The following is a 23,610-nucleotide window of genomic DNA, read 5'->3' on the forward strand; positions in this document are numbered from 1 at the left end:
TCCAAGTAAATAATTGAATCCACGAATGACAAGGTCTGACTGTAAACAGATATCTCATAATTGTCTGGACCTAGCGTTTACAGAGAACCACAGAGTTATAAGAAGCAAAGGAAGTCACCAAATTAAGATTTCTGATCATGCTTTAATTCCGTTACTCATAAAGACTGAGCAGACTGTCATTCATCATCATCATCATTTCAGCCTTCAAAAGTCCTTTGTTGGATGTAGGCCTTCCCCAGGTTCCTCCACAGATTTCTATTGCAAGCTATTCTGTGCCACTGTTGCTTATGTTGGTCTAAGTCATCTCGCCAGCGGGTTTTTTGTCTTCCTCGGTTTCTTGTGTATCCTCGGGGTGTCCAGAAGGTTGTTCGTGATGTCCACCGGTTGTCTGTCAATCCTGGCAGTGTGCCCCGCCCAGTTCCATTTGAGCTTGCTAATGGTTTCAAGGATATCCATTACTTTAGTTTTTTGACGTATCCATTTAGCTGTTTTTCTATCCTTCCATGTTAGATTTAGCATAATAGACTGTCATTACTATATCATAATTCTGTAAGATTCACGATCTTAGGTAGACTGGAATGGCCTGTTGAAGGATCTTTTCCATTTAAATTGGTCAGTTGTTCTGGATAGAATGAGCCTCTCGTCTGTTGAAATTAAAATCTTTGAGAGCTTAATCAATAGGCTTTTTGCCTTTCAAGCATTGAGTATCTTTATCAAAGACAAAGTCTGGTTTAATGATGAATGTAGACATGCTTTAGAAACAGGCTTATCATCTTTGGAAAAGGAATAAATCAAAATTGACTTAGAATAAGTATACTCAGCTAAGACCCGTCACTCAAAGTTTATACTTTAACTGAAAATTAATACAAATTGACAATAAAAGAAACCATCATTGGTACAACTCAGGAACGTAAAAGATTGGCTATGCTTATGTCAGCAGTTTATGGTGTTGACCAAATAGTTAATAATGTTTTCTTGAAGCAGATGGCTCTGTTATTCACTGTCCAACGCAATAACAATCCTTTTATCAGTGTTTTAACAGAAAAAGTGACTATGTATGTCAATGTCATTGAACCAATCACACACTGATCTTTTAATTAATCTATGTCTGTAAGTGTCTTTATTGCAAATAAATACTGGAGAAACAAATCCTGTTTCTTCTCCAAATACAGTACACAAAAAGATTTATAAATTGTATCGAATCTTTGAAGAGTTTTGGAAATGTGTCTACCCCGAAGAAGTATCTCAATGATTTCATTCAAAAGTTTTTTAAATATAGCTTTGTCTGGTCTTCAGTAGCCGACTCAGATCTTAGCTTGGACAAATTTTACGAGCTGCTAATTTCCTTAGCCATGATGTGGATGTTAGTAACAGTGTCCATCATTCATGTAGCTCCTTATAGATTGATTTAGCTGGGCTAGTAAGCACAGTGCCGGGCCAAGGAAGGCCATTCAGTGCCCAAGTTACACTATGAAGTAAAAGTTATGAAAGTAAGATGGAAGAAAGGAAGGGGAATGAAGTAAAATAGAAGGATATAAAGCATACATACTGGCTGCCAAAGCAAGAGCCCGTGCCTAGCACAAGGTTAGGCAATCAATCAAGCAAGCAAGATATAAAGCAAGTGCAGCTAGGTGCTTAGGAAATGCTGCAAAGACTCATAAATATGGCCTGCAGTGTACAACGAGAGGTACACTAATGGTACTACGACAAATGGAGAATTAGATCTTTTGTGCTAGATAAGATTTTTCATGATTCTGGCCATCTTTTGTATTCAGATCTTCCCAGACTATACCATCCACTTTGTAATACAATCTTCTTCTTCTTCTTCTTTGTCTACATCTTTTCCCACTTCTATGTGGGGTTGATGTTTCTGGTCAGCTTTCTCCATCTACCTCTGTCCCACACCTCAACACCGGTTAATCCCTTTGATCGAAGGTCATCCTTGATACAGTCCACCCACCTTCGCTTTGGTCTCCCTCTCCTTCTCATTCCCTGTACCTCCATTTCCATCACTCTCCTCCCAGTATACTGTTCATCTCTTCTCATGACATGACCATACCACCTTAGTCTACTTTCTTGGATCTTATCCTGTGGTACCCCTAATTACCTCATTCCGTATCTTATCTCTTCTTGTCACCCCACACATCCATCTCAACATTCTCATCTCTGCCACATCCATCTTCTTCTCTTCTGTCTTCTTTATTGCCCCCGTCTCCGCTCCATACATCATTGCCGGTCTCACAACTGTCCTGTGTACTTTACCTTTCAACTTAACCCCTTTTTTCCTGTCGCATAGTACTCCACGCACTTTTTTCCAATTCTTCCATCCTGCTTGTATTCGGTGGTTTATTTCTTCCCCCAGATCACCATCCTCTGCAACTGTTGATCCTAAATACCTGAAATTTTCAACTCTTTTCAATCTCTCTCCTTGTAAACTAACTTCCCCATTCTCGCCATTTTTCAATCTCAAATCTAATTCTCCACTTGTAATACAATGTATGTAGTTAATTTTAAGTCAGGCCTTTTCTTTCATAATGATTAATTTCAAAGCTTGGAATATTTCATATGTAATGGTCACCCATTAGATATACCAATGGGACTTCTGGAGTTTAAATTTGGTGCAAATACTTTTCTGTTGAGCAAAAGAACATAAATCTAGTTTCATATCTGTCCTCATCCTTTGTTATTTATCTGACTACATTCTGTTTCCATTATCAGTCAATTCTACTTAATAGTTCACTCTTACTTCATTTCTTTTCTGAACATGGCCACTTTTCCTGTTGGGGTCCTTGGGATTGCAGCATTACTTTCCGAACAACCAGGGTTGCTGATCAGTTGGTAAGAACAATAATATGTTATTTTCATTAGTAAAATAAATTTTTGAATATACTTACCCGATGATCATGTAGCTGTCAACTCTGTTGCCCGACAGAAATCTACGGTCGGGATACGCCAGCGATCGCTATACAGGTGGGGGTGTACACAACAGCGCCATCTGTGAGCAGGTACTCAAGTACTTCTTGTCAACAAGAACTCAATTTTCTCCTCGGTCCACTGGTTCTCTATGGGGAGGAAGGGCGGGTCCTTAAATTCATGATCATCGGGTAAGTATATTCAAAAATTTATTTTACTAATGAAAATAACATTTTTCAATATTAATCTTACCCGATGATCATGTAGCTGATTCACACCCAGGGTGGTGGGTGGAGACCAGCATACATGTTAACAAAGAAGCTAAGTATCCCGTATCTTATTTTAGCCGTTATTCAAAATAACAAACATAAAATAAATAAGTACCTGGTAAGGAAGTCGACTTGAACCATTACTCTGCCTTTTTAAGTACGTCTTCCTTACTGAGCCTAGCGATCCTCTTAGGATGCTGAGCGACTCCTAGGTGCTGAAGTATTAAGGGCTGCAACCCATACTAAAGGACCTCATCACAACCTCTAATCTAGGCGCTTCTCAAGAAAGAATTTGACCACCCGCCAAATCAACCAGGATGCGGAAGGCTCCTTAGCCTTCCGGACAACCCAGAAATATTTCAAGAGAAAGATTAAAAAGGTTCTGGAATTAGGGAATTGTAGTGGTGGAGCCCCCACCACTACTGCACTCGTAAAGAGACTGGACATTCTTAAGATAAAAGACGCGAACACTGATTAGCTTTTCCAAAAGGTTGCGTCGAAAATATTTTGCAGAGATCTATTTTATTAAAAGGTCACGGAAGTTGTGATAGCTCTAACTTCGTGTGTCCTTACCTTCAGCCAAGCTTGGTCTTCCTCATTCAGAAGGGAATGAGCTTCTCGTATTAACAGTCTGAAAATAATAGGATAAAGAATTCTCTGACATAGGCAAAGATGAATTCTTAACTGAACACCATAAAGCTTCAGACGGGCCTCATAAAGGTTTTTTAAAAAAGAACTTAAGAGCTCTACAGGACATAATACTCTTTCTAGTTCCTTTCCAACCATATCGATAAGTTTGGAATAACGAACGATATTGGTCAAGGCCGAGAAGGCAGCTCGTGTTTGGCTAGAAAACCAAGATGTAGAACATGTAGCCGTTTCGGATGAAAATCCGATGTTCTTGCTGAAGGCATGAATCTCACTGACTCTTTTAGCTGGTAAAGCATATCAGGAAAAGAGTCTTAAAGGTGAGATCTTTCAGGGAGGCTGATTGAAGTGGTTCGAACCTGTCTACCATAAGGAATCTTAGAACCACGTCTAAATTCCAACCAGGTGTAACCAAATGACGCTCCTTCGTGGTCTCAAAAGACTTAAGGAGGTCCTGTAGATCTTTATTGTTAAAAAGATCTAAGCCTCTGTGACGGAAGACTGATGCCAACATGCTTCTGTAACCCTTGAAAGTGGGAGCTGAAAGAGATCGCTCTTTTCTCAGATATAAGAGGAAGTCAGCTATTTGAGTTACAGAGGTACTGGTCGAGGATACGGATACTGACTTGCACCAGTTTAGGAAGATTCCCCACTTCGATTGGTAGACTCTAAGGGTGGATGTTCTCCTTGCTCTAACAATCGCTCTGGTTGCCTCCTTCGAAAAACCTCTAGTTCTCGAGAGTCTTTCGATACTCTGAAGGCAGTGAGACGAAGAGCGTGGAGGCCTTGGAGTACCTTCTTACGCGTGGCAGACGTAGCAAGTCCACCCTTAGGGGAAGAGTTCTGGGAACGTCTACTAGCCATCGAAGTACCTCGGTAAGTTATTCTCTCGCGGGCCAGAGGGAAGCAACTAGTGTCAACTTTGTCCCAACGTGAGAGGCGAACTTCTGCAGTACCTTGTTGACAAACTAGAACGGAGGGAATGCATATAGATCTAGATGAGACTAATCTAGTAGAAAGGCATCTAAAAGAACCACTGCTGGGTCTGTTGAGAGCCTCTTGGACATCGAGGTTGCGAAGAGATCTATGGTTGGATGGCCCCAGGTGACCCAAAGTCTCTTGCATACATCTCTGTGGAGGGTCCAATATGTTGGAATTATTGTCCCTTCCTACTGAGACAAACTGCTAAGACATTCAAGTTGCCTTGGAAGAAATTTGTTACTAGTGAAAAGTCTAGACCTGTTGAACAGGAGAGGAGGTCACTAGCGAACTCGCACCATGTCAGAGAGTAGGTCCCTCCTTGCTAGGAGATGAACATCAAAGCAGGGAGTTGTCCGTGTTGACCTCCATTACTTTTACTTGAAGGAGAGACCTGAAGCTTTTCCAGGTCAGACTTACTGCCAGAAGCTTCTTGCAGTTAAAATGCATTGTCCTTTGACGCGAGTTCCATAATCCCGAGCATTCCCTACCGCCTAAGGTCGCACCCCAGCTTACGTCCGATGCATCTGAGAAGGGAACGTGGTTGGGAGTCTGAACAGTCAGGGGAAGACCCTATAAAAGGTTGATAAAGTCCTTTCCTCAGGTTAGACCAGACTTATCTTCCGGAAACCGGGATCGAGACCGCTTCTAGCGTCTTGTCCTTTTCCAGTGAAGAGCTAGATGAAACCGAAGAGGACGGAAGTGTAGTCTTCCAAGTGACACCAAATGCACCACGGATGACAGTGTCCTAACCAGACTCATCCACAGCCTGACAGGGCCGTATTCCTTCTTCAGCATCTTCTGGATGGATAGCAGGGCTGGGGATTGATCTTCTTGTTCAGCCATGTCCTCATCAGAGGGTTCCTCATCCGAAACTGATGAGGAAACGGCAACGGAGTGGGCAACGTCTGACTCGCTGAATCCGGTCGCACTGGTGGATGCGTGACGGAGCCGGACACAAGATCATGGTACTGCTGCACAGTCTGTGAACTGTCAACCATGGGGAAGCGAGGAAGTACAGCGACAACCCGAAACTGTCTAGACTGTCTGGGTAGTACAGACAACCCCTTATCGGGTTGCTGAGGTTGCCGCACTGCGTCACAACAAGACACCTCTGCTGGTTGTTGAACGTCTTCCCAGTGACACACTGAACGTCCACAACCACCTCCGAGAGTAGCATAACATCAACGTGCGACTGTCAACCCACACTGGGTCGCACCGGTGGAGGAACCATCTCAACTGGCGGACGTGAGTAGGATACCTCAGCGTCCGTAAAAAATCCTCTATCAAGGACTAAGCTTGGACTGCATGTCTTGCAACAAAGCCCAAGGTCTATGGGAGCAGGTGTGGCAACAGACGGGGTTAGCGACTGAAGCGGAACCATTTACCCTCCCTGGAAGCATGTTATGCTTAAATAAAAGTCCATAGGAGGCTAAGCAGCTTAAGGCTCCTCTCCAAATGACAGAGTCCTCAAGGGAATATCAGAAGGAGGGAGAACAGCACTTTCTCATCTACAGGAACCATATCCGAGAAAAGCTAGGTTCTCTCAGTGAGGGTTTCACTGGTGCAAAAGCAGCAGACCAGAAGGCAACGTTATGAAACTGCTTGACAGTCTGTGAACTGTCAAAAACTGAACTGTCAACCACAACAGGAGCGTGAGGACATACAGCACTGGTGTATAAGTAGCAGACCAGAAGGCAACGTCATGTAACTGTATGACAGTTTGTGAGTTGGCAACAACCAAAGTTGTGTGGGGAAGCCTCAACTCCTGACTGACTAGTTTGCTGCTGGCGAGTGGCGGTAACCACAGTGTGTTGCGGAGGCTGACACACCGTGTCAAAACACGGCAGCTTGTGGTAGCTCCCGCACGGCAACGGAGTGCTCTGTGTGTGGGAGTCATCATACATCTGGCAGGGTTGACTGTGCATGGGTGGAGGAGCTCTCACAACAAGAGTGTGAGAGCAGGAAGCCATGCCGGGCGCACAACCGTGGGAGGTGTAGGCCCACGGGTGCATCGTCAACCTTCTCCGCAGTCGGAGTGTGGGAGCTGGCAACAACAAAAGCAGAGTGCTGGTGCGTGGGAGGGGCTGCGGTGGGTTGAGGAGCATGCGGTATGGTATGCGGAGCATGCTGAAAGGTATGCGGCTCATGCTGCATGGTATGCGGAGCATGCTGTAAGGTATGCAGAGCATGCTGCATGGGCTGCGGAGAATGCCGCATAGTGCTGGAACCCGGCAGCTCTACAGAACCTTCCCACTGCTGATGCGGTAGCTCACGCATGTTAGCAGATGGTGCAGCAAGAACATGCGTCTGGCAGGGTGGACTGCGCATCGGTGGTGGAGCTCTCACAGGTGGAGGGTGGGAGCAGGCAGCCGCAGTATCTGCTGAGCGCACAACCTCGGCGGGTTGTAGGTTAACAGGTGCATTGTCAACCTTCCAGCATGATACTCCTGCATGAAGGAGCAATCTGAGACTGTATAGTCTGCAGCATGGACCACTAGGGTCTATGAAAGACAACAACAAACGGAGCTACTGTCCGTTGTGACTGAGGGTCTAAAACAGCTGGTGCGGCAACAGACGGAGTTACTGCCTGTTGCGGTACCACCTTGCCTCTCTTGGGAGGTGTGCAGTTGTCGTACTGCAGCGAGTCCGAACTGACCCAGTGGCTACACCTAGGCCGTTGGACTTGCGCGGAAGGGACCAACTTGCACTTAAAAGCTGCAAGATTTGGTCCATGGTTTCTGCGAGAAACCTCTTCCGCAGACGAGGAATAAATGGGCTCTCTCGTCTTTGTGTGGGTGGGGTGATCACGTCGGCAACGTGTGTAGATACACCCGAAACCACGGAGGGAAACGTCTGTTCGTCGATCAAGGCCTGTGGAACCCATAAGTCCTTCGACATTACTTCTCCCCTGGGCTTGGGAGCTTGTAAGAGGTATCGGACTAGGTGAACAACTGGCACGAACAGACGAACCCTCGAACGCAACACTGTAACACTTTGCGCATATCACTTTATCACTTTTGATTTTCTGTTTGCACTTATTTCACTGAACTCGAAACTTTAAGTGGTTTGTACCTGAAACACGCAATCCTATCCTTCATTAAAAGGTAGTAATTGCGAAAACAGTATTACAATGTAACAGAAAAACATAATGAAAGATAAAGAATTCAGTGGCTGGAAAAGAGACTAAACACTAGATCAAATAAACTACGTTTAAAATCTCTCACCGCATAAAGCCTGGGAACAAGAATAAAACTCTAGAAACGTTTTACCTTCTTCCCCTATAGCGACTAGGGAGAAGAGCAAAAAACGAGAACAACGTTACCCGCTTGAACGAAACGTTTATCCTCCTCTCTCTCCCTCCGTCTCTATCTCTCTCTCTCTCTCTCTTGACTTAGAACCTGAGAGATGAGCCCAATTATATATATCGTTAAAACATATTATTTGTTAAAGGAAAAAAACTGAAAGGTTTCCCAAATAAAAAGTTCCTTTATTAGAATTAAAACCATTTAAGCTAAGAAAGAATGAACGAAACGCTAGAATCGGTTTACCCTTACTGCAACGTGAAACCGTGAAATACTCTCTCTCTATCGTAACGATAGAGCGCAAGTTGAACGTTCTGAACGTCAACAACTGCGGAGACTAAACAAAACGTTAGTTCAACTTTGAAAACAGTACGAGACTATCAAAGAAAATCTTTCAAAAACATTAAAATTAAAATAGCATAAATTCTTAACAGGAAAAACGATATGACGGGCTCAATGTTAATTAACTTCGGTTCCAAGTAAGGACCGCCTACTATTAGGAAAGGTCGCATATAAACAAACATAAAAATTAATTTTTATAAGTTTATAATAAATGGAAAGTTAATCGAAGAGGCCTATAAATGGCGGAGAGATATAAAATAAATCTATAACTTTGTTAAGCAAAATTACCAAAAACCTAAACACACTTCCGTCTAAGGGAAGGGTGGGTCATAAAAAGTGAAAGAGAGTCTATACTCTCTTCGACACCAACACTTCCGTCTAAGGGAAGGGTCGGCCATTTAAAAGTGAAAGAGAGTTCATACTCTCTTCGTCACCATAATTAAATCAAATTAATTCCAAAAGCTTGCTAAGCTAATGATAAAGCTTCCTGAATAGCGAAGGCTAAACTCTAGAGCAAATACATCACCAAATCGTGAACAATAACTCCAGAATCAACAGCGTATCCAAGTAGGTCTAGCCGGTGGCACGACAGAGGAAAAAATTGAGTTCTTGTTGACAAGAAGTACTTGAGTACCTGCTCACAGATGGCGCTGTTGTGTACACCCCCACCTGTATAGCGATCGCTGGCGTATCCCGACCGTAGATTTCTGTCGGGCAACAGAGTTGACAGCTACATGATCATCGGGTAAGATTAATATTGAAAAACAAAGAATTCTAAATGTCTGGCTCAAAACTTACCTAGATATACAATTGACACTCTGGTGATCTAAGCCGAGAGAAATAACTGTTGGGCTCATGACTCTTAGCCAGGGAGCAATGACATCATGCACCAACCTGCTTACGTTGACGTTTTGTATAGTGACTGACAAAGAAATAAAGATATAAAGAATTTGAAAATGGTGTTGGAAAGCTGAATAAACTTTCTATATGAACAGAGGTGGTGGCCTGTTGGTAACATCCCGCCTGGTATTCGAGTCACGCTCAATCTATAGTTTTTTGCAGCGTTTGCAACCTCACCATCCTTATGAGCTAAGGATGAAGTGTTTTGGGGAGCCTATAGGTCTACCTGCAGAGTCATCAGCAGCCATTGCCTAGCCCTCCCTGAACCTAGCTTGTGAGATGAGGGGCTTGAGCGCTGATCATTCAGTATGTATATATGCTCAATCTCTAAGGCATTGTCCTGCTAGCTAGGGCAATGTCACTGACCCTTGCCTCTGCCATTCATGAGATGCCCTTAAACCTTTAGTACGTCCTTGGATCCTCAGAGGGCTAAAGAATTTCAACGGCATTCTCCAGAGTTAGGCTAAGATTAATAAGAATTTCTTGATAAATATTGTGCTCATTTATTTTTTCACACACATAATCATGGCTGAAATTTCATACAAAGAGTAGCTATTTAGTCCTTAATACTAATTTCAACAATCAAATACATTACACAGTGAAAGAGGTTTCCCCACTCGCTTGAAAATAAATAGTCTTGATTCACAAATACAAAATATCCAAATCTTCAACTTGGCAATAAGTTTATATCTGAAGTAAAAATTTCTATTCACAACGAGCCAAAACTGGCTAGCTATTCTATCAGTAAGAAAATCTTTGACAGAGGATTGAGTTTAGCATCAAAAATACATAAAATAGAGTAAACAAAAGTAAGCATATAACAAAAATACTAAATATAAATCTTTCAAGATTAATAAGCAGGACTACAACAATAATACTGCCATTATGCCATTGACAGTTTCATATTTATCCAACGAATATCCATTGGAACACTTAGGAGACAGTATCCAGGTTAATCATATGAGACCGAGAACAAATATACTAAAATACTTCACTAATCAATGTTAGAACCAATGATATGGGGTTGATACAGAATGTACTGTATAAAAAAAAATATATATATAAGAATAGCAGGCTATACTGCCAGTGCAATAATCAAACCAAAACAATAGAGTATCACAATAATGGATAAAAGAGCATGTGCAAAATAACTTCTAGACAAACATAGAAATATCACAATAGAGAGAGAGATGTATCCAAAGAACATGTGATTGTAAATATTAATATTACATCTTCTTTAAAAATGGAAACAAAAACTTAAGTGGTACACTGGCATAATGATTGTCCCCTAACAAACCAAGGCAATCACAACTACTATGTGAAAACTAGTGTCCCAAAATGACTCCAAACAAAAAACCATGTCATTAATTACTAAATTTTCAAATCTTTTCTGATTCCCGTCTTTACCTTGTAAGAGTGTGCAGAATGCATAAAAAAGGGATTTTGACGAAGGAAAAATCTATTTCTGGGGAGAGACCTGTGACGCCCGGTGAAAAGGGTCCTTCTTTACACTTTTCTAATATAAATCTTCCAAATATACTAGAGAAAGATAAAAGCATGGAATGCAGAGGTTACTACCCTTGCGCGATCACCTTGTTGGCGCGTGAAAACCACTTTCACAGGCTGTCTTCCATTTAGATAATCCCTTCATCAAAGGGGAGGGCCGTGGCAGGCCCTAGAGAATACAGTTGGGCTACCCACCGACACCTACTACTCGCGCTCTCCAGGTCATCCTTCTGTTTTGGACTTGCCCGCAAAGTCTATAAGTGTTTTGCTCAGTGTTTTTTGCAAGTGATGGATAAGCAAAGTAGATAGAGTGGCTATGAAAAGACTTTCGGTACCAAAGACTCTCGGTATCATGCACACTCATTACCTGGCTGAGAGATAAAATACTTCTGTGGAACATACCTAATAATATGCTGCATAATCATTTGAATAACTTTACCAAAACAATAACTTGGTAGCTTAACCTTTATTGCCTAATTTGTATTGATTTCCTAACATGAGGACAAAGGTATGCTATTCAGAAAAAAATAAATCTATACTAAAATTTTGTAAACAGAGAACTCGACATTTCAAGCGTCATATTCACCTGGATAAAAGCTTTGGAAGCAGCTTAGGCAGCAAATAATTATGAATAATACATCTTGGGTCTACATCCTGCAGATTTAACAATTGAAAATGCAATGCTCAAAGAACTCCTAATCATCCAGTGGTACAATAAAAATTAGAAACTCCTGAGGACCCATCAATTTGTACATTGACAACACAGTTCCTGTAAACTGATAAACAGCATATCAACTGGCCGTCTAAAAATAATGGTCTACATAAGCATTCCCAGTAAATATTTCCTTAGTGAACCAATACATGTGTCACAAAAATCAAAAGAAAAAAAGGCAGACAGTAAGAGTTGAACAAAAAGGTACAAAACCAAATTAAATTGTCTCATCAAAAGAAAATAGCATATATATTTTCAAATAAAAAAGTTGGAGAATTATTCTAGAGGAAGTTAGGTTATTCCTTAAAGAAAAAAGTTCAAAACATGTGCTTAGTAAACTAATCTAAAAATGGAGAGAAAGTCATCAAATCAGATTAACATATGGTTGATATAAAAACAAAATGTCACAATTTCAGAACAAAATATTCTATACAGGTAAGCTGGTTAATCAGATACAAAAATTCTAAAATAAATAAATCTACAAAAGATATGACAAAACTGGAAATAACAGTGTTAATGAAAATGATGAAGGGCACATAAGAACTAACATCACTAACGAGCTTAGATTGATAACAACACAACTAACACTTTTCAACTTCCAAGTTACAAGAGCATTTACTATGAAAAACATTTCAGCAACTATAGCTCATCTATACAGCTTTGCTTTTTTTTTCTAAATAGAACACACATTGTTGGAAGAACATGATAAGGACAAACGAGATTTTGAAAGCTAGTTGGCCAAATTAATGCGGCAAAATTTCATTCACATCCAAAAGTATTTCAGAAATTGGACTGGGAAGATTCCTACAAAGTGATCCTAGTGACTTAAAATCTATGTTGTTTCTAATTTTGAGTGTCTTTTGATTATTTATGAGTTTGGCAACATGGCATAGATGTATCAATACACTTCATCATCCAATTCTGCTTATCGTATGGCAATTTGCATAATCGCCACCAGCATTCCCTGGCACATAAAAGGGATTTTGACGAAGGAAAAATCTATTTCTGGGGAGAGACCTGTGACGCCCGGTGAAAAAGTCCTTCTTTCTACTTTTTCTGATATAAATCTTCCAAATATACCAGAGAAAATTAAAACCATGGAATGCAAAGGTTACAACCCTCGCGCGAGCACTTCGTGAGTGTCGTGTATACATAAATCTTTTTTATACTGCTTATGGTTTCTTCAACCCCTGAATTACAATCAAACCTTGGATTTTAGTATGTTTATTGAATGCACATATAGAGCTTATTTAACACTAACATTATTCAGGACGTATGTACTTCTATGACACTTAGATATGATGTTGGTCTAGTTATTAAACTACCTAACCTTAATAATAACAAGTATGGATGACAATTGCCACAACAGTATTGTACTGTACTAGATTTCTACACTCTGAGACACTGGATCATTTACCTACAGGACCTACAGTTTAATGAGGAATCGAAACAATACTTCCTTCAGAATAGGCCCCTTGAAATTCAACTTATGGCTAAGCCAGAGGGAGAATGAACTTAGGCCTTGCAATTGAAAGATCTGGCCACAAAACAATCGACTGTTTGTTGGTTAAACCTGTGACATAGAGATGAAAGTAGAATAAATTGTAGGAAATTATGAGAATTCTACAATCTTTATACAGATGATATTCAGCACGACAATTTTTTATAAAGGCTATATAACTTCCAAGGCTATGATGAAGTTTTCTTGCTATTAAGTCACTTGGATAGAATTTAAATTTCATTATAATAAGCTGATTATTTTTTACAATAGCAAAATAACGCTGAAGAGATGTTGCCTGTATGAAAGATTCCACTCTTTTCTTTCATCATAGAAACCTTTTACTTTTGACTTTCGTTGGGCCAAACTGTTTACGTTGGTGTACAAAAACTAAGGCTCCTTGTTATTTGGAGAAATAAATTATTCTCAAGTTTCCTTTTAAGAATGTTAATAGTGAAATTGAACTAACTTGTTTTACTTAGTTCCAGAAAAGCTGAGTAATTCTGATAAATAATAATGTTTCATTGATCTTTTTGCCTTAATATTTTCTACATGACTTGCAAGTTTAACCACTTTTACCCTACCCAGAAAAACTAAACCAGCAAACCTCATTTAGTACACTATATAGCTCACTTTGCTAAGGACATTTAAAACTATATAACTATTCCAAAGTAAACATTTCTGTAAAACAGACCTGACATTTGAAAATACTAGGTAGGCTAATTTTTTAACAATCAATACATCAATTATCAAACTATACAAGGCTATTCCAGAGATGTAAAATATAAGCAGTTTTTCAGAAAATTTGGATAAAACATTATATACTGTATAGTATCACAAATGGTATACCAAAGCATTTATTTATACTTAAACTTATAGATGTACTTGAGACAACATAAAGTATTTATTGCAGAGTACACTCGGCTACAATTGACCAGGGCAAACTTAGCTATAGCCTCATATAAAGTTCACTAAGCAAACGAGGCTTTAATTAAAAGAACATTCATGAGACATTATACTACTGCTCTTAACCCTTTTACCCCCAAAGGACGTACTGGTACGTTTCACAAAAGCCATCCCTTTACCCCCATGGATGTACCGGTACGTCCTTGCAGAAAAATGCTATAAAAATTTTTTTTTTCATATTTTTGATAATTTTTTGAAAAAATTCAGGCATTTTCCAAGAGAATGAGACCAACCTGACCTCTCTATGACAAAAATTATGGCTGTTAGAGCAATTTAAAAAAAAAATATACTGCAAAATGTGCTGGGGAAAAAAATAACCCCTTAGGGGTTAAGGGTTGGAAATTTCCAAATAGCCTGGGGGTAAAAAGGTTAAGAACTTACTCCCATAACTACATCAAAATGACCAAGTTAAAAAGTCAAAAGCTACACTCAATATGAATTTACATTACCAAAATATAGAGCATGAAGTTATAAACTGAGAGATATGATACAGAAGGTATGAATTAACAATTTTCAAAACCAACCTGACATTACTGCAATAAGTGAAGCCTTTCTGCAAAATAAAAATTAGTACCATTCTCGCTGAAGACGAAATTTGAAAACCAAGCACCATTCTGCACAAAAAACCTAGCAAGTTGTCACGTTAAGGAAAACAATGATATGAAAGATAATGGAAATCTGAATATCATAAGTAGAGCTCTTCCATTTTTATGAAGTTGAATACTATACACTCTCAGGAGATAGTTATATGTGGAACATTGAATATCAACACTTGACCACTCGTGCAACTGTAACATTTTGCGTCATTTAGGAGTACAATGTGGTCTCTTCATTTCATATCCATTTGAATCACCTTATGTCTTAAATAAACTTCTATAGTAAGGTACGGCTCAAAACCAGTGTGCTTCTCATCACGTTCTGCATTCAGCTATACCTTTTTCATCCAATGTTCAACTTTCCAGATCTTCAACACTTGTTGTTAAGAAATCCATCTTATACTGGCCCTACAAAACATCAACATTTCACGAACCCATCTAAAATTAGGAGCGATGAATCATGAGAAGTTCAGTGTTCTAAAGATACCTTTTCCTTTTACCTTTCATCAAAATTAAGATGATTTATATATGACTAAGAGCCTTCCGAACAGTCAAATTATTTTGAGATTTGCTTTGCTCATAGACAATCAAGAAGTTATAGCATATTCAAACAATTATAATTTTCACTTCCAAAAATTTTCCTAACAGATATTTAGCTTTATATATCCAAAGAGCCTTTATGAATAGTCTAACACAGGTACATTTTCCGTGACTTTCAAGAAGCTGATTAAGCATCCTATCATAACAGACTACTTTCTGAAAGCCATCAACTCCCTCTCCAAAAAACCACGGAAAATTCAACAATATGTGAGATGGCCAATGAAAAAAATGTATATGCTTTTTTACTAATATTTTAATCATTCTTTTGATTAGCCTTATTACTACAACACAATTTCTTACAAAACGTTAGTCTTTTCTACCTTCATGTTAATAAACACAAGGTAATTTCTTAACTTTTTTTACAACTGTGATGTAAGGTATTAAAAAAATAACATAGGTTTCTAACACAAAGTGGAAAAATGATTATTGTCAATGAAATTTTCAAAACTCTTATAACCTAACTTCAATCACCTAACAAACTTTGAAATCATATCTTAAAAATAAGAACATCCATTCAACATACCATCAAAGTTTTCCTCTTCACAAAATAACTTAACGACTTTCAAGATGATTATTTTACGTTAAACAAAGTGCATCATAGTGATAACAAATTGCATCCACTCCCCAAAACAGGATTTTCTTTGGAGGAAACTGACAAAGATAGCTATATTGTTTTGCATTTTTCCTCCTAACATTTTCATTTTATTGCCCCTCATTTCTTTTAATCACCAACCTTTCAATTATTTCTTCCCTATGCCAAAATACTATCTATCTATTTACCAAGGCACTTCACCCCAACTTTGGGGAGTAGCCAACATCAAACAAAGGAACTAAAGGGGAACTCTTCTCTCTCCGCTGCCGAAATACGCTAATGTGAAATTATAGCAACAGTTTTACTCGAGAACTTACATCTCAATAAATCAGTAATCTAGTGCTTTGTCAATCATCAATAACAAAATCCTCAGACAACACCAGAGTTGCAATATCACACAACATGATGAAAATAACAGTTTAGTGTAAGTCGGTAAAGTGAAGTGAAAACAAACCAGTGTGCTATATTCTCTTTTACAGGTATTTATATTTTGCCCGAATATCCATCATCATTAAGGGATTTTGACGAAGGAAAAATCTATTTCTGGGCGAGAGACCCGTGTCGCCCAGTGAAATGCTCCTCTAGCACCATTTTAGAAATGGTGCTAGAGGAGCATTTCACTGGGCGACACGGGTCGGAGCCCAGAAAATAACTATTCATGTGAAAATTAAGAACAAAAATACTGCTCTTGAAATAAAACACCATTATTCTCGACACTAGATGGTTCATGCAAAAGACTATCAAATGATTTTCTTTGTTATATAAGCAAAACAAATATAATTACAAAGAGAAATGATAAAAAAGCAAAGCATGCATGTAAGTCTATAAGCATGAAATACAGAGCACAATATATCTTAATTTCTTTCACTGAAACAAGTATGGTTAATTATCTTGACATAAAAAGGTTGCTATGTTATCAAGAGCCATTATTACAAATTCAAGTAAAAATAAACTACATCCACTAAATTCTTTCATAGGTGTCCTACAATAGAGTGTCCTTAAGAAATTATGTCCTTTATGGTAAATATTTTTTTAAAAATATAAAAATTGATTCCTATAAATGAATATATTTTAGGCAGAGTACAATAAAAAAAGATGAATAGAAGCACTAGGATCATTCTGGACTTTCAGTAAAACTACATAAAAATATGAAATTCTTAGTTGAGTCTCAATATGTAAGTACAGTACAATATAGCAAAAACTGCATTTATTTATTGCTCCTTAACTGTAGCCAAAGCCTGCCAAAGATTATGTGGCAGTCCATAGTCCTGGAGTTTCTACACTGGCACAGACCCCTTATAAAGTTCTGAAGATTTTTTTCGTTATCAAAGCAAGCTGAGATACAAAGTTTCCTATTTTGTAAAAAGGATAAACATCTGTCACGAACGATGATGTGAAATTTACGTTTCACCACACAACACCCGACTGTGCTGCAGATTTGCAAACGAGTTGATCAATATCCACACAGCAACATAAAAAATAATTTGCCTCCAGTAATAAATACATTATAGTATCTAGCTACATCTCTAGCCATGAAAATGACTTGCAAATATACTCTTGAAAAATATTCTGGATACCCCAACTTGCTAAGACAATATTGTTACACTGAAGCTTAGCAAAAATATTTGTATTTCTTCTCAAAAAACAACCAAAGAAAATAAGCTCCTTATTCTTACCACTGACTCACTCTAGGATCTGTCTGACTCAAGAGCCTATAAAACAGCCTGATCAAACATTTGGATATTTGTGTAAACTTCTTAGAAGCTTCCGCATAAATAGTGAAAAAGAAGAACGGTTACTGTACACACAAGAAAAGACGACACTTCTTGATTTTCCCGCTCCTCTTTCATCTCATTGTTGTGGCTGTTCTGGCTGTTGGCCTTGCTGTTGCTCTTGGGGCTGGGCTGGTTGCTCGCCCCACGGGAAACCTCCTGGACGTTCCTCAGGTGGAATATTGTACACAGGCTCTCCAGTTTGAGGTTCGAAAATTTGAACCCTAAAAAGATATACTTTTTCAATTGAAGTGCTGTCTCACACTAAAATGTAATCTGACAACAAACAATATTTACTGCTATTGAGTATTTGACCATAATTCATATTTATTTTGATGGCAGTCAATTTTCATTCTGCGTCAGGCAGGCCTACCTGCAATTGTGTACATTGCATCTCAGATTAAATTATTGTATAGTGAATTTTTTTAAGTGAGGCAGATTTGCACCGACTCGCAGGGGTGCCCTTTTACCTCGGAGAAGTTCCCTGATAGCTAATTGGTCGGAAGTATTTTTGTCCGGATATTTCCGACCAATCAGCTACCAGGAAACTTTTCCAAACTAAAGGGGCACCCCAGCAAGTCGGTGCAAATCTGCCTCACTAAAAAAGATTGACTATAGTAGCAATATTAGTTATGCACATTCAAACACAAAAGTTTTAGTATGCAGTGAAAATATACAAAATTGCTTGGAAGGCCAACAGGAGATAATTTGACTAAAATTGAAAAAACTACTTTTCCCTTTAGGTGCAAAATTTATTATCATAGTAGTTTCTTTTAATTAAATACTGACTTTGGTACAGAATGACCTGCTTTACAGATATGAGAGATTTCCTTATGAATTCTCCAAGTGTATGTTCTTACCAATGCCCATAAATATGGCATATTAACAGGTTTCTTTTCCACAATAATTTGCAAATAGGTCTTAAAACATCTACTGTAAAACACATTTAACAAAAGCAAAGTGATGAAAATTATTCTGAGATATTGATAAACAATTATACAAAATAAAATTTTGACAGTAATCAACTTCACAATCCTTGGAATCTACATTAATGCTTATACAGAAAGATCCATTCTTGAAATTACTATTTCCACCTTAAAACTATTTTCCTCACAATAAAAAACAACCATAGTAAAAGTCAAGATTTCCCAACTCTTATCTGGCCTATACAATAGCTTTCCCTTTTACATGAAAGTCAATATATTTTAAAATAAGTCAAAATTTTTAGACTACTAGGTTAGAATGCAAGAATATCTGGACTATACAATAGATTTCCCTTTTACATGAAAGTCAATATATTTTAAAATAAGTCAAAATTGTTAAGACTACTAGGTTAGAATGCAAAAATATCTGGCCTATACAATAGATTTCCCTTTTAAATGAAAGTCAATATATTTGAAAATAAGTCAAAATTGTTAGACTACTAGGTTAGAATGCAAAAATATCTGGCCTATACAATAGATCTCCCTTTTAAATGAAAGTCAATATATTTGAAAATAAGTCAAAATTTTTAGACTACTAAGTTAGAATGCAAAAATATCTGGCCTATACAATAGATTTCCCTTTTAAATGAAAGTCAATATATTTGAAATAAGTCAAAATTGTTAAGACTACTAGGTTAGAATGCAAAAATATTTAGAAGGGTTCAGCTGAAAATGCTGAATCCCAGAAACATAACCAAGTTAGAAAGACTTTCATTACTGTGCCTCAAACAGCAAATTTGAGAAGCAGCATTCTTAAGATATCAAACTGAAGAGTAAGTACTTCTTATCCAGCCCAAAAATTTTACCAGCAGGCCTGACAACCTTATTAAAGTTCAAAGTGATTTTGGCAAATCTGATTTTCATGTGAAATTAATTATATATTGTTTATAAAATATCCATTAAATTTTAATAACAAAATTGGCATTTCTATACTCACCTGATATTGCTTTGTCCCCAAAGCTGGCAAAATATTAACATTTCCCCCCAAAAATAAAAATTCCCCATTTTCTTCTTCACACCAAACTGGTGAAATATGTTATTTTCATTAGTAAAATAAATTTTTGAATATACTTACCCGATAATCATGTAGCTGTCAACTCCGTTGCCCGACAGAAATCTACGGACGGGATACGCCAGCGATCGCTATACAAGAGGGGGGTGTACTCACCAGCGCCATCTGTGGTCAGGTACTCCAGTACTTCTTGTCAACACCACCTCAATTTTTTCCTCGGTCCACTGGTTCTCTATGGGGAGGAAGGGTGGGTCAATTAAATCATGATTATCGGGTAAGTATATTCAAAAATTTATTTTACTAATGCAAATAACATTTTTCAATATTAATCTTACCCGATAATCATGTAGCTGATTCACACCCAGGGGGGTGGGTGAAAACCAGTGTACATGTTAATCAAGAAGCTAAGTATCCCGTATTTCATTTTTATCAGTTATTCAAAATAACAAATGAAATTATAAGTACCTGGTAAGGAAGTCGACTTGAACCATTACTCTGCCTTTAATAAGTACGTCTTCCTTACTGAGCGCAGCGGTCCTCTTAGGAGGCTGAACGACTCTTAGGTGCTGAAGTATAAAGGGCTGCAACCCATACTAAAGGACCTCATCACAACCTCTAACCTAGGCGCTTCTCAAGAAAGAATTGACCACCCGCCAAATCAACTAGGATGCGGAAGGCTTCTTAGCCTACCGTACAACCCAAAACAACAATAAAAGCATTCAAGAGAAAGGTTAAAAAGGTTATGGGATTATGGGAATGTAGTGGCTGAGCCCTCACCTACTACTGCACTCGCTGCTACGAATGGTCCCAGGGTGTAGCAGTTCTCGTAAAGAGACTGGACATCTTTGAGATAGAATGATGCAAACACTGACTTGCTCCTCCAATAGGTTGCATCCATAATACTCTGCAGAGAACAGTTCTGTTTGAAGGCCACTGAAGTAGCCACAGCTCTCACTTCATGTGTCCTTACCTTCAGCAAAGCAAGGTCTTCATCCTTCATGTGAGAATGAGCTTCTCTAATCAGAAGCCTTATGTAATAAGAAACTGCGTTCTTAGACATAGGCAGCGAAGGTTTCTTAATAGCAAACCATAAGGCCTCTGATTGTCCTCGCAAGGGTTTTGACCTTTTAAGATAGTACTTAAGAGCTCTGACAGGGCAAAGTACTCTCTCCCGTTCGTTACCCACCAAGTTGGAAAGGCTAGGAATTTCGAACGATTTAGGCCAAGGACGTGAAGGAAGCTCATTTTTTGCCAAAAAACCGAGCTGTAAGGAACATGTAGCCGTTTCAGATGTGAAACCTATGTTCCTGCTGAAGGCGTGAACCTCACTTACTCTTTTGGCTGTTGCAAGGCAGACGAGGAAAAGAGTTTTGAGAGTGAGGTCTTTGAAAGAGGCTGACTGGAGAGGTTCAAATCTAGATGACATAAGGAACCTTAGGACTACGTCTAGATTCCAGCCTGGAGTGGACAACCGACGTTCTTTAGAGGTCTCAAAAGACCTAAGGATGTCCTGCAGATCTTTGTTGGAGGAAAGATCCAAGCCTCTGTGGCGGAAAACCGCTGCCAACGTACTTCTGTACCCCTTGATCGTAGGAGCTGATAGAGATCTAACATTCCTAAGATGTAACAGGAAGTCAGCAACTTGGGTTACAGTGGTACTGGTAGAGGAAACTGCATTGGTTCTGCACCAGCTACGGAAGACTTCCCACTTAGATTGATAGACTCTGCGAGTGGATATCCTCCTTGCTCTGGCAATCGCTCTGGCTGCCTCCTTCGAAAAACCTCTAGCTCTAGAGAGTCTTTCGATAGTCTGAAGGCAGTCAGACGAAGAGCGTGGAGGCTTGGGTGTACCTTCTTTACGTGAGGTTGACGTAGAAGGTCCACTCTTAGAGGGAGAGTCCTGGGAACGTCGACCAGCCATTGCAGTACCTCTGTGAACCATTCTCTTGCAGGCCAAAGGGGAGCAACCAGCGTCAGCCGTGTCCCTTCGTGAGAGACGAACTTCTGAAGAACCCTGTTGATGATCTTGAACGGCGGGAATGCATACAGGTCGAGGTGGGACCAATCCAGCAGAAAAGCATCCACGTGAACTGCTGCCGGGTCTGGAATCGGGGAACAGTACAATGGGAGCCTCTTGGTCATCGAGGTAGCGAACAGATCTATAGTTGGCTGACCCCACAGGGCCCAAAGTCTGCTGCACACGTTCTTGTGAAGGGTCCATTCTGTGGGGATGACTTGACCCCTCCTGCTGAGGCGATCTGCCGAGACATTCATATCGCCCTGAATGAACCTCGTTACCAGCGTGAGCTTTCGACTTTTTGACCAAATGAGGAGGTCCCTTGCGATCTCGAACAGCTTCCTCGAATGAGTCCCTCCCTGCTTGGAGATGTACGCCAAGGCTGTGGTGTTGTCGGAGTTCACCTCCACCACCTTGTTTAGCAGGAGGGACTTGAAGTTCCTTAAGGCCAGATGAACTGCCAACAACTCCTTGCAATTGATGTGAAGCATTTCCTGTTCCTGGTTCCATGTCCCCGAGCATTCCTGTCCGTCCAATGTCGCGCCCCAGCCCGAGTCTGATGCGTCCGAGTAGAGATGAAGGTCGGGGGTCTGAACAGCTAAAGAGAGACCCTCCTTGAGAAGAATGTTGTTCTTCCACCACGTTAGAGTAGCCCTCATCTCTTTGGAAACAGGAATAGAGACCGCCTCGAGCGTCATATCCTTGTTCCAGTGAGCTGCTAGATGGTACTGAAGGGGGCGGAGGTGGAGTCTCCCTAACTCGATGAACAGGGCTAACGATGAAAGAGTCCCTGTTAGACTCATCCACTGCCTCACCGAGCATCGGTTCTTCTTCAGCATGCTCAGGATGCACTCTAGGGCTTGGTTGATTCTTGGGGCCGACGGAAAAGCCCGAAAAGCTCGACTCTGAATCTCCATTCCCAGGTAAACGATGGTTTGGGAAGGAACGAGCTGGGACTTCTCTAAATTGACCAAGAGACCCAGTTCCTTGGTCAAATCCAAAGTCCATCTGAGACTCTCCAGACAGCGACGACTTGTGGGGGCTCTTAAAAGCAAGTCGTCTAAATAAAGGGAGGCTCTGATGTCTGCCAAGTGAAGGAATTTCGCAATATTCCTCATCAGTCGCGTAAACACAAGAGGTGCCGTGCTTAGGCCAAAGCACAGGGCTTGGAATTGGTACACAACCTCTCCAAAGACGAATCTCAGAAAAGGTTGGGAGTCTGGATGGATGGGAACGTGAAAGTAGGCGTCTTTCAGATCCAACGAGACCATCCAGTCCTCCTGCCTGACCGCTGCTAGGACCGACTTCGTCGTCTCCATTGTGAACGTCTGCTTGGTGACATAAGCATTGAGCGCACTGACGTCCAGCACCGGTCTCCAACCTCCTGTCTTCTTGGCCACCAGGAAGAGACGGTTGTAAAAGCCCGGGGATTGATGGTCCCGGACTATCACCACTGCCTCCTTCTGTAACAGGAGCGACACCTCTTGATGTAACGCTAGCCTCTTGTCCTTCTCCTTGTAGTTGGGAGAGAGGTTGATGGGAGATGTGGTCAGAGGGGGATTGCGGCAGAACGGAATTCTGTAACCCTCCCTTAGCCACTTGACAGACTGAGCGTCTGCACCTCTTCTTTCCCAGGCTTGCCAGAAGGTCTTGAGTCTGGCTCCTACAGCTGTCTGGAGAGGAGGGAAGTCAAAGCTTGCTTTTCGTGGACTTGGTACCTTTCTTGGACTTGCCCCTGTGACTGTCTCCACGGGAACTTCCTCGGCTGGGGGCTCTGCCACGAAAGGGCGGAATGAATCTGGTAGCAGGTGTATCAGCCACAGGGGTGCGGTAAGATCTCGGCACTGAAGGTACGATTTTAGCGCTACGTGCTGAAGAGGCCATGAGGTCATGCGTATCTTTCTGGATAAGAGCCGCAGCCATCTCCTTGATTAGCTCCTCCGGAAACATGAACTTGGAGAGAGGAGCAAACATCAACTGTGACCTCTGGCAAGGGGTGAT

General features: G+C 40.1%; 1 protein-coding gene across 4 annotated transcripts in view; it reads right to left on the bottom strand.

Moving 5' to 3' along the window:
- Window positions 1–15,468: 15,468 nt before the first annotated feature.
- Window positions 15,469–23,610, bottom strand: part of Der-2 (Derlin-2) — a 62,282-nt gene continuing 54,140 nt past the window's right edge. For 3 of the 4 annotated variants that reach the window (XM_068389583.1, XM_068389582.1, XM_068389581.1), the window contains exon 7: window positions 15,469–17,821. In XM_068389583.1, the coding sequence (XP_068245684.1) occupies window positions 17,677–17,821 (145 nt within the window). In that variant the 3' untranslated portion in view covers window positions 15,469–17,676. The other variant, XM_068389584.1, reaches the window with a different exon arrangement.

Source organism: Palaemon carinicauda, chromosome 16 (assembly GCF_036898095.1).
Source record: "Palaemon carinicauda isolate YSFRI2023 chromosome 16, ASM3689809v2, whole genome shotgun sequence".
Classification (NCBI taxonomy): domain Eukaryota; kingdom Metazoa; phylum Arthropoda; class Malacostraca; order Decapoda; family Palaemonidae; genus Palaemon; species Palaemon carinicauda.